General features: G+C 43.3%; 1 protein-coding gene across 1 annotated transcript in view; it reads right to left on the bottom strand.

The window, feature by feature from the left end:
* The window catches only part of clcn6 (Cl-/H+ antiporter 6), a 31,662-nt gene extending 17,722 nt beyond the window's left edge, over positions 1–13,940 (bottom strand). The window contains exons 1-12 of the mRNA XM_085780714.1: positions 13,789–13,940; positions 11,627–11,686; positions 11,443–11,508; positions 10,981–11,046; positions 10,825–10,891; positions 10,464–10,570; positions 10,247–10,373; positions 9,383–9,450; positions 8,658–8,716; positions 8,433–8,565; positions 6,676–6,789; positions 3,662–3,828 (exon numbers count right to left, since the gene is read on the bottom strand). Coding sequence (XP_085636840.1) covers positions 3,662–3,828; positions 6,676–6,789; positions 8,433–8,565; positions 8,658–8,716; positions 9,383–9,450; positions 10,247–10,373; positions 10,464–10,570; positions 10,825–10,891; positions 10,981–11,046; positions 11,443–11,508; positions 11,627–11,686; positions 13,789–13,863 — 1,109 coding nt within the window. The 5' untranslated portion in view covers positions 13,864–13,940. The remainder of the gene's footprint in view (positions 1–3,661; positions 3,829–6,675; positions 6,790–8,432; positions 8,566–8,657; positions 8,717–9,382; positions 9,451–10,246; positions 10,374–10,463; positions 10,571–10,824; positions 10,892–10,980; positions 11,047–11,442; positions 11,509–11,626; positions 11,687–13,788) is intronic.
* Between the last annotated feature and the right edge of the window lie 1,861 nt (positions 13,941–15,801).

Genomic DNA, 15,801 nt, shown 5'->3' with positions numbered 1-15,801 from the left:
CTTGTCACGATCTTTTATCTATAGAGCAATAACTCTGTGGAATAATCTACCTCACTACCTCTGTTGTATTGAAAGGAAACAGGTATTTAAAAAGAAATTGAAAATTTATTTTTTATGAGCTGTATACGAGTAAGAGTGGTTCCACTTTGTTATCTAAGAAAAACTCTGTTTAAGATTGGTGGAAATGTTCAAATGTTTGCTTTAACTTTTTAACATTTAGGTTATTGTGATTGACTGTAAATGTAAATGTATGATATGTTGTGTATATATGTATATTTTGTGTTGTTCCTTGTGGACCCCAGGAAGACTAGCTGGCTACTAAGGTACCAGCTAATGGGGATCCTTAATACGTCGCTGTCGGGCACAAACCTCCTATGTCCAAAAATCATGATTTTTATTTTTTTCCATAAATCAGTACTATTGGTCACCCTTTACGTCTGACTGTGGTTTTACAAATATTTAACCAATGAAAAGTTTTTAAAACTGCCTGTGACTAAACCTCCTAACTCCATTGGATCCTGAAACTGTCGACCAAACCTCCTAACTCCACCCCCACCCGATCGACCTGGACTACTTCACCAAAGGAGCAGCTGGGAGCGCGACTTTCACGTCAAAAGTTTAAGTTTACTGTTGTCTAATGTGTAGCGGTTTTAAGACCATACGAACGCCAACCAACACATCATGCAAGCCAACTATTTGATTTGTCACCTACTTGAAACGAGAGCGTAACGATCTCCAATTGATCCACGGCCGTGCTAACGGGAGCTAACTCGGCTCCATTCACTTGTGTGTTAAGCAGCTAGCGGGCTAGCGACGTAGCTGCTGTGTTGATCAATTTTGCGGCTTGTAGTTTTATTTACAAGGGAATGAATCTGACGTACATCATACCTTAACTGTTTTACACTTACACCCAGGGTGCGATTTGTGAAAAAAACAGAGGGGGGGGTAGTTTGCGGCGCTGAGGGAGGGGGGGTGACGTGCATACCCCCCCCCCCCCGGCGCACCGTACCACCGCACCTGACAACGTCTCCCAGGCCGTCATAGGCTGCCGTTCTCAATCGTACTCTGGTCTCCAGTGGACCGTCTGGCTCCAAGTTTGAGCAAATAAATGAGCAGAGACCAGACCAGGTCCGACCAGTGTTGAAGCCTGGACCCGATGCAGTCGGACCGCGGCTAAAAAAATAAATAAAAGAAGCCCGTAGTTGTGTTCATAGAGACGTGACAGGTGTGGCACGACAAGCTGTGATCAGCTGTGGTCAGTCTACACTACAGTAGGTCATTTCAATTTGCGCATCTGTGTTTTTTCCTTTTTATTTTTTTTTAATAACATTTAGGCTATATGCGCATCGAGTGAGTGAGTGAGTGCGCCAGAGAGAAACAGCGGGTGCACCAGATGATTGCCAACAGGCAAAAACTGAAATGAGACGGTTAAGAGAGGAAAAACACAGAATATACAATAAGAGACTTTGTCCCGAGGAAGGATCGGATGGTGGCCCAGGTTTAGTGATGAGGAAACTGTCACTGTCAGCTGCACATCTGTCAGCAGCTGCTCCAAACAGACACGTCCTCAAGACTCGCCTTTTTTTCTTTTCGAGAATTGACAGTAGCCTAGGCTACATATGACGGTCTGGGAGACGCTGTGCGCTACTGTAGGGGGGAAGGCTCGCGGTTCAAATGATATAGACTTGATCTAAAGTAGGCTCTGTCTGACCAGTGGGGGGGACAACACGTATCCCCACCGGGGATAATAATAAATGACCAGAGGGGGGGACATCGAAAACAGAGGGGGGGGAAATCCCCACCATCCCCCCCGGCAAATCGCACCCTGCTTACACCAACCTGTTAAGAGTTTCTTAACGTTATGCAGCGGACTTTTTTTCTTTTTGAAGCAGGCTACCTGTGCTGTGTGCAGACCATTAGGAAACGTAAAATTACGTGAACAATACAGTTCATTCAGAAGTGTCAGTAATGCTGGTGGTGATATCATGTTTTGGCGTACATAATGACTATTTCTGTGACTATTGTGGATTTCTGACTATGACAAAGATATACTCATACACCGTCTCTTTTTACTTTCAGAGCCCACTCACAGCCATAGACCACTCAGCAATTAACTGCTAATAAGGACAACAGTGCAACACTAACCGTGCATTCACACCAAACGCGATGGACGCGATGCCATCGCCCGTAACGCGAGCATCGCGTCGCTTGACATATTTGTCACATTTTTCACCATCGCTTCATCGCTTCAGCGCGCTATGATGCAACCCACCTCCCGCTATTTTCTTTCTCTCCTCAACCATGGCTGAGAAATAATAATAAATATAAATACATATGAAATATTCACAAGGAGGAAGCTGTAGGTCCTCTGACCCTCTGCAGGCATTATCTTTTTTTATTACGACCGCGGTAAAAGTACGACGTCGTGTCATAAAGCTCCGGGAAACGGCCATGGATGTATATTATTGATCTGAGGAAAACACACACAGCCCCTGGGTTGTTTTTATTTTTTTTACACAGCCACAGGTTCTCTGTAGGAGGGTCTGGTGAGCGAGACTACAGCCACAGTGATCTTCTCCACCATGTTTTGAAATGTGTGTCTGCAGCTGTGTCGGTGACGTGGTTGAATATCAACACTGATTGGATGTCACGGCACAGCGTCACGCGATGTCGCTTGAAAAGTTTGAAATTTTTCAACTTCAAGCGATGGACGCGATGATGCGATGGCCGCGTCATCGCTTCATCGCGTCGCTCGTATCGCCCGAAACGCGTCGCCCGACGCGCCATCGCGTGTCATCGCGCCATTTACATTGACTTTTAATGGAAAGTTGTGGCGTTCATCGCGTCCATCGCGTTTGGTGTGAACGCACCGTAAGAGTCTTGGATATCCTTGGAAACCTTGGTGTTTGGATTTTGAATAAAGTGCTTGAAACTGTACTACTGCATTATTATTTATAGTATAAGCCCATTGCTTGGTCAGTGACCCGATCTATAATACATCCATGGATTGGAGACACTCAGCCGGTGTTTGCATTGTTAGACTAAATAACTTTTCAATACATAGCTACAATGTTTAATTTACACATACGCTGTAAAGGAAAATGATTTATTTTGAGGCCTGAGATGCGGAAGTGGAGGTGCTGGTGGAAAACGGTAGGTTGAAGTGCAGTTCAGTCCGTCATTTACCTGTTCATAGTGCACTTATCTGGCCACATGCATTAAACAACAGGAAAAACATAGTATTTCAAGAAAAATAGGATACAATAAACTATGTAACCTGTAAGTTGATGATAACGTAATGCAATAAGCTATAGTCGATGCGTCCGTCAATAATCAGTGACGGCACAAACCTTCTATCTCCACTCTTTCGTTGGTCATAAACCTCCTAACTCCACGTGAGCCTGATTTGGGTAAAATATTAATAAAGTAATGACACATTCAAATATCTGACTATTTGTAAAGACACAGTACCAAGTTTGATGATGTTATGTCCAATTATTACAAAACCACAAGGTTTTTTTCATTTCCTGAAAAATTAGAATTTTGGACATAGGAGGTTTGCGCCCAACAGCGAATTCTAAACACCATTTGAAGTGGCAGTTCACCACTGCCATCGTGGCTGGTGGAGGAAACTCTGTGCAGGACGTGCAGCAGCTCTGACCTGATGAACTTGGGCTTGGGGTGGATGTGTCGAATGCGATACTTGGCCAGGCACTTGTTCATGCAGTTGAAGAGCGCCCCCAGCAGACCGCCCACCACACCCATCAGGACAAAGAAGGCCAGGTCCACAACTGTCCACAGGTGGCAGTTCTTATCTCCCTCTGGACACTGATGAGCAGTAGTTTTACTATAACATCACTCAGGCTGACAATGAACAATAATCATCTACAGAGAAGACAACATGTGAAATGACTAAACTAAAAAGCAAAAAAGTAGTTACCAGCCATAAATCTTGCTGGTCCCACACCTGTTGAACCTACCAGACCTTCAGGCTACCGATTATCTACACAGTTGTTGAAAGGGATATTTCAACATTTTGGCAAGTTTGCCTATTGCCATAATCTCTATCGTTTTAGGAGTAGGTTCATTACCTTTAATTGTCGGTGCAAGCTGTTTTTAGTTTTTAGTTTTTGTTGTTTTCAAGGCAAATACGTAGCCGGAACTACATCCCAGACACGGCTGCGTGGCAGAGTGACTTCAAAAGCTCAAGTAGTTCCAAGTATTTGCTTCATGTGTGGTAATGTTAAAGCAGAAGTAAGTGGTCCGGTCGTTTTCGCTAATGCTGCGTTCCAGGCAGGCTTTTGAAATCGTAAATTACAGCTTCAAGTCACAACTTACGACTTTGTAGCGTTTCAGGCAACCCACTCGTGTTTTTCCGACCTGTTTTACCGGTGAAAGTCACTATAATGGCCACTCGTAACTTCCGACCGGTGAACTCATACCAGATCGAACTGGTACGACTTCACGGTCGGAAAAATACGAGTTTCCTTGAACAGTCGCTGCAGGCGGCCCCGGTTCGAGTCCCGCGTCGGACGGCCCTATTCTGCATGTCATTCCCCCCCTCTCTGCCTCCCATTTCCTGTCACACTCTGAACTGTCCTATCTAATAAAGGCATGAAAACCCAAAAAATATACTTAAAAAAAAAAAACAAGTCTTATTCCCTGCATTTTATTTCTGAAAATATCGGCGACAATCGGCGAGTTTTAGCCGATTACCGATTATTCTCAAACGGGCTATAATTGGCCGATTTAATCGGCTCGCCGATAAATCGGTCGGGCCCTATTTTTTGGACCTGTTTTTGCCCTCAGAGGGTGTGTTGATTAACAGTCCTCGTCCCTACGTCGCCACATTCACGGCGTCCCTTGGCTGTACACACAGCCCTGCATGCCGTTCTCTCTCCTCATTGGATAAAAACTGTAGGATACGATAAATGTTTTCTCTTCGGCTCAGAGCAGAGCAGAGGGACTGAGAGACCCGTGTTTCAGTCAAAACACTCTATGTAAGTGATTGCTGTCGGAAGATATAACTATTTAAGACTTATATTAACACAAATATTCCGCTTACTTCAGAAGTATGGGCCGACTTTTTCCAGTGTTGTTCCAGACGTTTCTGGTTTGTTGAACTCGACGTGGAAGCACGTATCACCGCTGTTTTCAATGTTTAGCGGGTGCTGCCGCGAGCCCCGGTCCCACAGCGCTCAGTGTGTCACGGAGCAGAGACATGATTGTCCCGCTGCAGTCAGAGACCCGCACCGCCGCCGCTCCCGCCCCCGCCCCCCAGTCTACACAGCCTGAGCTCAGTCACTCACCCTCCTCATCCACTGTGTTCATTGATAAACGGCGTAGCTACTGCCGGTAATAACTGTAAAACCCGACCGGCTTGTTGAATCTCGGACCCAACACGGCCGGAGTCACGAGCATTAATTAATTAATTCACAACCCGACCGCGGTGTAAAAAAAAGAAAAAGAAAAAAAAAGTTAAAAGAAAGCCAGCAGCAACACTGGTTTTGAGACAGTTAACAATCAAGTTATTAATAAGCTGTGTGATGTGTGTGAATGACAAGGCTATGGCGGAGCGTGTCCTGCTGCAGATCAGTCACTCTGCAGGTGTGTTGGTGTTGGTGTGAGTCTATGGCTGTGAGGTGGTTAGAGGATGCAGTTGGATGCGCCCTCTACAGGATAAATAACCTAATGTCGGGGGATCTTTTCAAATGGGGGAACATTTTCAAAGTAAAACCAAGTCTTATGGGGCGGTGTTTAGCTCAGTTGGTAGAGCACCCGCCCCATGTGTAGAGGCTATAGTCCTCGCTGCAGGCGGCCCCGGTTCGAGTCCCGCGTCGGACGGCCCTATTCTGCATGTCATTCCCCCCCTCTCTGCCTCCCATTTCCTGTCACACTCTGAACTGTCCTATCTAATAAAGGCATGAAAACCCAAAAAATATACTTAAAAAAAAAAAAAAAAGTCTTATTCCCTGCATTTTATTTCTGAAAATATCGGCGACAATCGGCGAGTTTTGGCCGATTACCGATTATTCTCAAACGGGCTATAATTGGCCGATTTAATCGGCTCGCCGATAAATCGGTCGGGCCCTATTTTTTGGACCTGTTTTTGCCCTCAGAGGGTGTGTTGATTATTGTTGATTTTTGTAAAATAAAAAACCTTGTCTTTTGGCACTCGACGCTTCGCTGGCTCTGTTTCCAACCTCCATCACCTAAGTCTGGTCTGCCCTGGTCCCCTTTACGTGGGGAGGCCGCTCCGGTCCCTCACAACATTATTATTTCATAGCGTGTTGAATGTGCAGGTCACATTCAGGCGTTTTGGAGTTGTTGAATTGTGTATTTAGTTTGATGAGGAACATAGAAATCCCATGAGCCTCCGTAGAGTTACCTGAGCAGTTCAGGTCTCTGCCCCGCCAATCTTAAAACAGCTTGCACCGACAATTAAAGGTAATGAACCTACTGCTATGACTATAGTGATTTATGGCAATAGGCGAATTTGCCAAAATGTTGAAATATCCCTTTAAGGATCTGAATCTTTCAGATGCTGCATTTAAAATCCAACTGCTTCACAAAGGTAGGTTTTTTGAGAAACAGCTTGGGATTTCAGACCAGTGATAATCACATCAGACTCATCACAATGAAGTTTGAAGAGGATAGTTTGCTTCGACTTTTTACCTTAAACTCCCCAAAGTTGAGTAGGCCAGGCAGCTGGAAAGAGCCCCACTTGTTGAAGTTGATCCCTGAACGGAAGAAGTTGAGGGTGAAAGTGGCCGACATGGAGCAGAAGAGCTGAGGAAGGAGAGCGCTGCATCACACTCAGTTGTTCATGCTTCATGCAATAAAAGGTACAGTAGAGCAGAGGTAAAGTGTCCTCAATATTACTTTAACCTAGTCATGTGTGTCATCTTTAAAGGGATAGTTCACCCAAAATTCAAATTTCACTCATTATCTACTCACCCTCATGTCGACTAAAGGCTGGGAGAAGTTTCAGAGTCCTCCGTGGCTTCTCTGAGTTACAGGGGGTCTTCGTAACAAAAAGACACACCAAAAAACATCCAAATACCTCCATGCTGCTCGTATGTAATGTCTGTCTTGTATTGAAGCCCCAAAATGCGAAATTGTCCAGAAAAAAATTAAATAAGTCTATATTTCAAGCTTGTTTGTAGCGGAAGCTTCTCGAAGCTCCTCCTCCCTGTTCGTCAAATTTGGACGAACTGGGAAGAGGACAGACCCTGGTTCGTCCAAATTTGACGGACCAGGAAGAGGAGCTTCCGCTACAAACAAGCTTGAAATATAGACTTACTTAATTTTTTTCAGAACAATTTCACATTTCGGGGCTTCAATACACGAGGGACGTTTTTTGGTGTGTCTTTTTGTTACGAAGACAGTTGGTATCCATTTGCAACCGTTATATGGACATGCACTGCTACGCCGAGACCCCCTGTAACTCAGAGAAGCCACGGAGGACTCTGAAACTTCTCCCAGCCCTTAGTCCACATGAGGGGGAGTAGATAATGAGTGAAATTTCAATTTTGGGGGAACTATCCCTTTAAATCACCCAACCAATCAGGATAGGGCTCCATATCAACCAGCCAATCAGACTACACCTAACAGTTAGAACACAGCTACAAGTCAACCAACCAGTCAGAATACTGCATGAAAAAACCATTTGAATAAAGCTGCCAGCTAATCAATAAAAATCATAGACTGTAAAAAGAATGGACGTAGCGTCCGTGACGTCACCCATTGGTTTTGGGGAGTCGTTTTTGTGACTCAAATATGGCGGCCTGAACAGCGCCATGTTGGATTGGCCGGCCGAGAACCCGCCCACTGGCCTCGAAGCAGCTGTCCACGGAGCTGCTCGGACCTGTCACTCAACGTTTCCGCGCCCTAATTGGTCAGAGTTTTAACCTTATAACAGTAAAACTGTAGAGTTAAAAAAAAATTCACCCCCCTCAGAGTGTGTGCGGGGGTAGAAACTATCGATTGAGACGAAAAAACGTTCTGACACCAGGCTTTTAACATGTTTACTGAGGATGTAAAGTCGGCGATTTTAACATGGGGCTCTATGAGGAATGCTCCCTTCTGACACCAGCCCCCAGAGGAATCCGAGGGGATTGCAGTTTTTTGAACGCGGAAGTGAGCTTCACTTCTCAGACCGACAACTGCCCCCTTGATAAAAATACAAATCACCCAGTTAATCAGGTTGAACTACAAATGAACCAACCAAGCTACAAATAAACCACCACTGTCAAAGGCCGAGAGGCTCCATCACAATGGGTTCACACTCACTAACGTGGAGACACTGAGCTGATTCACTCAGCCTGTCCTGTCCTACTTGGACGGCTCATCCGGAGTTTTGGGACAAATCCAGCCACAGAGTCTGAAGAGAGAGTAGAAATGTCTGGTGTTCCCTGGCAGAGGTTACATACCACTTTCCACGTGAGAGCCTGGTTCCAAAAAGAGGATCCCTCCTCCAGACTGAATAGGGTGCCACCTATAGGAGCACCGAAGGCAGCAGCTACTCCTGCTGCAGCACCCGCTGACACAAAGTCTCGCTTGTCCCTGAATAGTGAAGACGAGACAGTCATCTACGCTTGACAACACATTTACACACATATTTCGACATCCGAGCGGTCTGATAATATGAGCCGTACCTGTCACTGCGGAAATATGGAAAATCAAACTTGATGCTCCTGAAAGTGATGCTCTGAAACTGATACAGGGAGGAAAAAGGGATTTGCATCATTACACCACAATAAGGGTCAGGGCAGCAGTTGCAACTGCATCAAATTATATAGTATATATTAATGTAGGTCCATTAAGTTAAGTGTGTCACAGTTTTTTGTTATCAGTTATCAGGCATTGGTTCACACTGAACATTAAAGGGATAGTAGCATTTTTTTTAAAGTGGGGTTGTATGATCTACAAATAGCCCCTAAGTACTTTAATTGCAGTAGAAGACTCTCTGCACTCCTCCCATTAGCAACGCCAGCCCATAGCCCTGCCCAGAGATTTACAACATACAGTGTTGTGAACAGACCCAAAGAAACGGCCTATTTTCACGGCCTAAAAGAAGTTTTACCTGAAAAAAAAAAACCTAGTTCCATTGTTCAGGTAAAATCTCTTTTAGGCCGTGAAAATAGGCCGTTTCTTTGGGTCTGTTCACAACACTGTAGGTTGTAAATCTCTGGGCAGGGCTATGGGCTGGCGTTGCTAACGGGAGGAGTGCAGAGAGTCTTCTACTGCAATTATAGTACTTATGGGCTGTTTGTAGATCATACAACCCCACCATCCCTTCAAGGGTTTCCTTTCCTAAAGTCATGGGTATCAGCGTCAGCTTAAATTGTTGACATTGTGTGGATGTTGTGTTGTGTTGTACCTGAGGAAGACCAGCTCCCACAATGGCTCCGCTGTGTATCATCGGACCTTCTTTCCCCACAAACAGACCTGAGTAGACACACACACAGAGTCACTACAGGACACACACTGCAGCTGTCAGATCAGTAACTCTGAGGCTCTGGAAAAACAATGTGTAACTCCATATTTGATATTTAATCAATTCTTATGCAATCAAATCAAATTAGTTTTTCTGTTCACTACAAGGCCCAGTCTCATTTGTCAGGGGTGGGGGAATCTCCATTCTCTAAGGGGGAGGGTAATGAGGATACACCAGCAATACAGCTACACAGGCAACCAGACAGACACACACACATGTGATATATTTGTGCCATTCAGGAAGATTTCAAAATGATAACTAACTATAGCTATTTTACACATTCAATCATGTCCGTATACTACAACCCTATTATTCATTAGAAGAATTTCTTAAAAATCACAAGTATGCTGTTTGTTATGTTCACTAATGTTACATCATTACTGATCATTTGCATGACATTGCTACATTTGTACATATTTTCATGTGTCATATAATGAATGATGTCTGAAATGTAACTTCAGTCCAACAGCAGCAAATTAGTTGAACCTTGCTTTATTATGCAGATGACAACATATTACAGTATAGTGGTGTTGTTTCATGTCATAGGGGAGTCAGTGCTTCTACCCGTATCTCTTGCTACTTCGTTGCCAGGGGCAAAGGGTGAAGGAGTATAAATAAGGAATGGGACCTACTTTCCTTGCACATTGGAAGAAGGTGGAAGTTGTGCCAGGAACCTTACTCTGTACAACCTCCTCTAATGTTTGCATACACTCACACTACACCACACAGCCCTGAGTCACACTTTACCTCCGGCCACACTGAACAGGACTCCTGCTGCCTTGCACAGAAACGTTCGCAGCCGGACGATTCCAGGAATCTTCACACCGTTCAAGTAACTTTTAATTTCTGGGATTCCTGAGCCTGCAGCGACTGGCTGGATAACAGGGAAACAGAACTCAGCACGTTAGCATCCTCACGTGATCCAGCAGGGGGTGTGTATTCTCCTGTGTCGGAGCTGCCTCACCTCAACGAGGACAAACACACTGGCAATGAAGATGAAGGTCATGTTGAACGACAGGAGCTCCAGCAGAGAGAGAGGGAGGCAGCCTTTGTCACTGCACTTCTCCACAGCTGGAGGTTGTTCAGATAAGGTGGAACAAGGTGGAGCAGGGCATTATCTCATCATCTCAATAAGACACTGAGATGAGTGATCCAGCTGTGACAAGCAGATGTGGTTCATTACAGGCTTGAATGTGGAGAGATGCTCCATACAAGCATAAAAATGATATAGTATGAACACACCATAGCCAACTAATTAGTTACGATAAGAAAAATCTATCCAATCCACTTTAAATGACAGTGAATTCAGACTTATTAAAGGATACAGTCACCGACCACACTGAACTTCACTTTGGTGAAGAGGCGCACAAAGAAATCCACAAACAGGCCAACCTGAAAGAAACAAGAAGGTAACATTCTCTGGTCTGCAGTAACATGTCTGAGTCTAGAGAGGAAAACCTAAATACTCCAAATACACCTACCAAACCCACTGTGACGCCAATGGCAAACACCATGATCCACCGCACTGCTTCATACTTTTTGGCTTTCTGTTGGCAACACAAAAACATTTCATATAAAACACCACAAACTCAGAGTAAAAAACATTTTAATCTCTCCTCAAATGAGAACAATGTACTAGTGAATATAGTATAGTATGTATATATATGTATATATAGTATAGAATGTTTACTTGATTATTAAATAATTATTCTAGCTTAATTATGCAGTATAAGAACAAAAGTTACCCAAAACATAACCCTCGTGGAACACCATGTTAATGCTAAACAAACCGAGTAGAAATATAGAAATACTGAGCACCAAGCCTGTGTCACTGTTTTGATTTTTGAGAAAGTTTCTCCCACTTGAATTTTAATTAAGCAACTACAAACAAATGTTATACTTATAATGTGCTACACAAAGAAAATATTACACTTGTTACTTACCCTGTTGTCCATCCCCTCCAGAACCTCCACATAGGGCTCATTGATGCAGCGGTCATAATCCAAGCTCTATTAAAAAAAAAAAAAAAAGACTGTATAACTACCTATTAGCTGGGTCTGACATCAACCAACATAGGTTGGACAGTCTTCTCCTAGCGGTAATGATGGTGTTTCACAAGTTTTTCACCTCATAGTCTTTCCTCGGCAGGATCTCGTCTTCTTCATCCTGGATTTCCCCAAGGATTGTCTGGGAAAAACAGCAAAATATAATATAACTACGAGCAACTGGACATATATCCAGTTCATTAGTGAGTGTGTTGCTTTCTATCTGCCTTGGCACATGGTTTACTCCATCAAGATGACTCTGTCATGATGATACAGGTGGACATTCACCATGTTCTGACAACCAGGTCGAGATCCCCTCTTTGGCTTCATTGTGGAGAAGATTAGTGGAGTCCATAGTGAGGCATGTGCACAGACACAACACACATCCTGCAATGCATCACCTCTGACCTCTCTGGCTGCACAGTCAAAGCACTGTCTTCAGGGACATGTGAATGTTGCTGCTGATGTGGGGCCCTTCAGAGAGACATATTCAGGACACACTACTATGATGTATTGCAGTGGTGGTGGTGGCTGCTAGGATAACAGTGGAGAATCCCACTACGTTATGACACAGTCACCAACGGGCTCCACTGGGCGGCAGAGACAGAGGTCATAGAGGGGGAGGACCATAGACTGTAAAGGAGGACACATAGACACAGAGGATGCAGGAAGCTGCTTGGGCCTGGCGCCACCAGCCAAGTCAACAGGAGCAGCCATCATTGCAGGTTTTCACTGCTGGCATGACATGCCACATCACTGCATTGCTTCATCGCTACATACCAGTGAGTGCTGGGCATGGGTGCAGATCCCAGGGGGGACGGAAGGGACATGTCGCCCCCAATTTCTGAAAAACATGAATTGTCCCCCCCAATAAAAAATACCCTAAATTATTTAAAATTGAACAAAAGTATTTTCAGACAGCATAACTGGCATTGTAAAAACATGATCAATTAGTTTACACAATTGGTTAGGGCTTCAAATCTTGATACTCAACCAACCATCCATCAATTAATCATGCATAAAGTAGTCCCAATGGGAGAAAAGGAAGATGGTGAGAAGAATTGGGGATCTGGGAGGGTCATGGGGGGCGAAAAATAAGAACGTGAGTAGACATTACATGCCCGAGACCCTTAAAATTATGATTTACTAACAGTTAGGTAAGCAGTAGGCGCTGTTGGCTGTTTAGGACGAATAAACAAGAAAGGTAAGCACAATAAATGATTCCCTGTGCAGTACTTTTTGAATGATATGGCGAGCCTCTACGAAGTTGTAATTTATGGTGGCATGGTTTGAGTTGCATACAGGCAAAAAAAATTTTTTTTTTTTAAATCACTTTTGCGTCCCCCCCAATCCTGACATCGGATCTGCACCCCTGGTGTTGGGAGTTTTACAGCAGTGTGCAGGTGCTACCTGCTGACTGAGTAGTGACACAAAGATGATCAGCAGCAAAGTTTGTTAGCGATCAGAGGGAAGGCATGTCCAAACCAGGAAAGACACTGGACCTTGAAATAAACCAGCTACAAAGTGCAGCTCTTCAGAGCAACATGAACCATAGTCAGGCCCTTCTCAGTCTTGATGCTACTGGCTGCAGCCCAGATAGAAACATGAACCCTCAGGCACCAGACTGTGGCAGCAGCATCTGACAATCATGAGTTGTTAAATGGGCCAGAGTGAGTCCATAGAAGCAGACGTTACGGGGCAGGAGGAAAACAAGGCTGGGCTGTAATATGGGCCAGGTGTATGTCAGTTGGTTATAGCAGTGTGTTCAGTTGTACAGTCAGAGGGACACGCCACACTCCATCCACAATCCTGTACATTTAATTTGAAGGACATGATGTGTTAAGGGGACGGTGAGCAAAGTTGTGGTAGAGGAGGGCAAAAATATCAATTAGCTAAACACAGTGGAGTGAAGGAAAAGGAGGGAGCCGTTCCACTGACAGGTTTAAACGGGCCTCCTCTACATAAACACAGGAACAACAGCGACTGCTGCTCCCTTCGTCCAGACTCCACTGTGAGGACAGTCCCTGTCCCTGCCTGTCGGCCCAGCTGCTGGTTAAGTATTAATGGGTGTAGGGTCATTATGCTGTGATTGTAAATGCTGGAAGACAACGGGACAGTCAGTGGAGCGGGGTGGAGCAGAGCCAGGATACACCACACTGAGGAGACTGACATCATTCTATTTATATTATTACTAATAAATAATCATTAGAGTTCGCTTTAACCAGTCACGACATGTTTACTCACCAGTTCTTCTGGTGTCCGCGTCTCTCCCTCTCTGCAGCAACATTGGCAACAAAAGCAGTTTCCACAACACGCCATCTTCGTTGTTGTGTCATGCTGCGTTCAGAGCCCGTAAGAAACCCGGCCACTTTTTTTTTTTTTTTACAAGGACTAAACCCTCTGGAGGAATTTGTAAAAGTACACTAATTGGTACAACATGTGATATTTTACAGTAAACAACATCCCGGCCGATGCATAGGCGTCAATAAAATTTGATCTCGGATATACAGTATGTTGTTAGCATTGAAACTACAGGAAAATGTTATCAGAGTTCCCATTACACTTAAAAGCAGCACGAGCATCTCATCCTCACGTGACGACAAAGGCGGACGGTTTACTCACTCGACGGTTTTCCAAAACATCGAAATAACGTGTGGGGTTTACGCTCCAGGCTATGCTCCAAAATAGTTGTGTATCGGCATGTTATTACCTTCTTTTTACAGTCTATGGTTATTACAATAGTGGGCAGGGTAGATCAGATTCCCCTAAAGACCACCGGCGCAGAGAAAATAAATTCTCTGCTGGTTTACACTGGGCACGATCCTGAGGACGATCACGTTCAATTTTCAGATTTGCTTCCATTAGGATATATATATTATTATATAATTAGCTATTCTATCAGACAACTGGATATTTGTAGAAAATATATGTTTTGTCCTTCTTTTTACAGTCTATGGTTTTGTCACATTATTATGTGAGAGAACTCAACTATAAATATATAATGAGCCCGCGTCATCATTGTGAAAAGTTAAATAGAATATCTGAATAAGGCTCAAAATTAAAATCAGAGGTACAACTCCGTAACAAGCCCATATGAGGTTTGAACTACCCGCTGCACTCATCTGTGCAAGTACCTCGATTTGTGTCCAAACTTTCGGTTTCCATTATGACCTGAATGCAGCACCTCATTGTTGACGCCCACCCCAAGATGCTGAAGTCAGCTTTCGATTCGACAGTTAAGGGAAAGGTTTTTTAGGAAAACTTCGATCGTTCACATCTCATGTGAATAGGTGTTAGACATTTAAGGTAAAGCTTTAAGCCTTTAAACAGCACCTGGACTGAAATCTCCAGAGAGAGTACAAGACACTTTCAGATTTCTGAAACATTTAATCAATTTGGGAAAATTTAAACAAGCTATTGTCAAATGTCCCCTCAGTGTGATGTTATTAGATATATGTAAATGGAACTTTTAACATATGAATAGATTTTTTTTGGTGTATGGGCGAATTTTCTTTTCTTTTTTTTAATTTCATGAATAAAATAAATTATAATGCGAGTGTAGTACAACCATATTGTGTTAAGGCCACATCAAGGAAAAAAGAAAGAGATATGATATTTCAAGAATGAAGTCAGAAGTGTGAAATAAATCACAATATTTGGAGAACAGAAAGTCAAAATATGATGATGAAAAAGTAATAATGATTTAAGGATTAGAAAATAGAAAAAATGAAATTAGGCTACAGTTACAGGTAAAATTAGGATATCTTCTATTTCCCTAAATAATTGAACATAAACTTAAAGACTTGTAATATCAGGACTTTTTCCTCATAAAATTACAACATTATTCTCCCAATATACTTGTTAGTTGACATTTTATGCCTTTTTTTTTTCAAAATTATGACTCATTCTCTTGATATTGTGACTTTTGTTAATAAAAACTTGTAATTGTATGCCTTCTGGAAATTTTTGATATTATGACTCTTATTAGGCTATTATTATTCTTGTGATAATGTGACTTTTTTCCCCATAAAAATTATGACATTTTTTCTTAATATTTTGATATATTTTCTTAAAATTGACTTCATCTTTTAAGACTTAAGTTGTGACTTGACTCCATGTTCTTTCCGTTGTACATCCAAGTACAGACAGGTGCTCTTCTGCACTGTGAAGCAAACTTTACACTTAACATTTCCCTTAACCGTCGAATGTGAAGCTAACTTTCCCGAGTGGTTTAACGGCGCCTCCCCACCCCGTCCC

Source organism: Trachurus japonicus, chromosome 7, assembly GCF_045865225.1.
Source record: "Trachurus japonicus isolate A0001 chromosome 7, Traja_1.0".
Classification (NCBI taxonomy): domain Eukaryota; kingdom Metazoa; phylum Chordata; class Actinopteri; order Carangiformes; family Carangidae; genus Trachurus; species Trachurus japonicus.
Note: the sequence above shows the minus strand (reverse complement) of the source record. Positions and strands in the feature narration are given on the sequence as shown.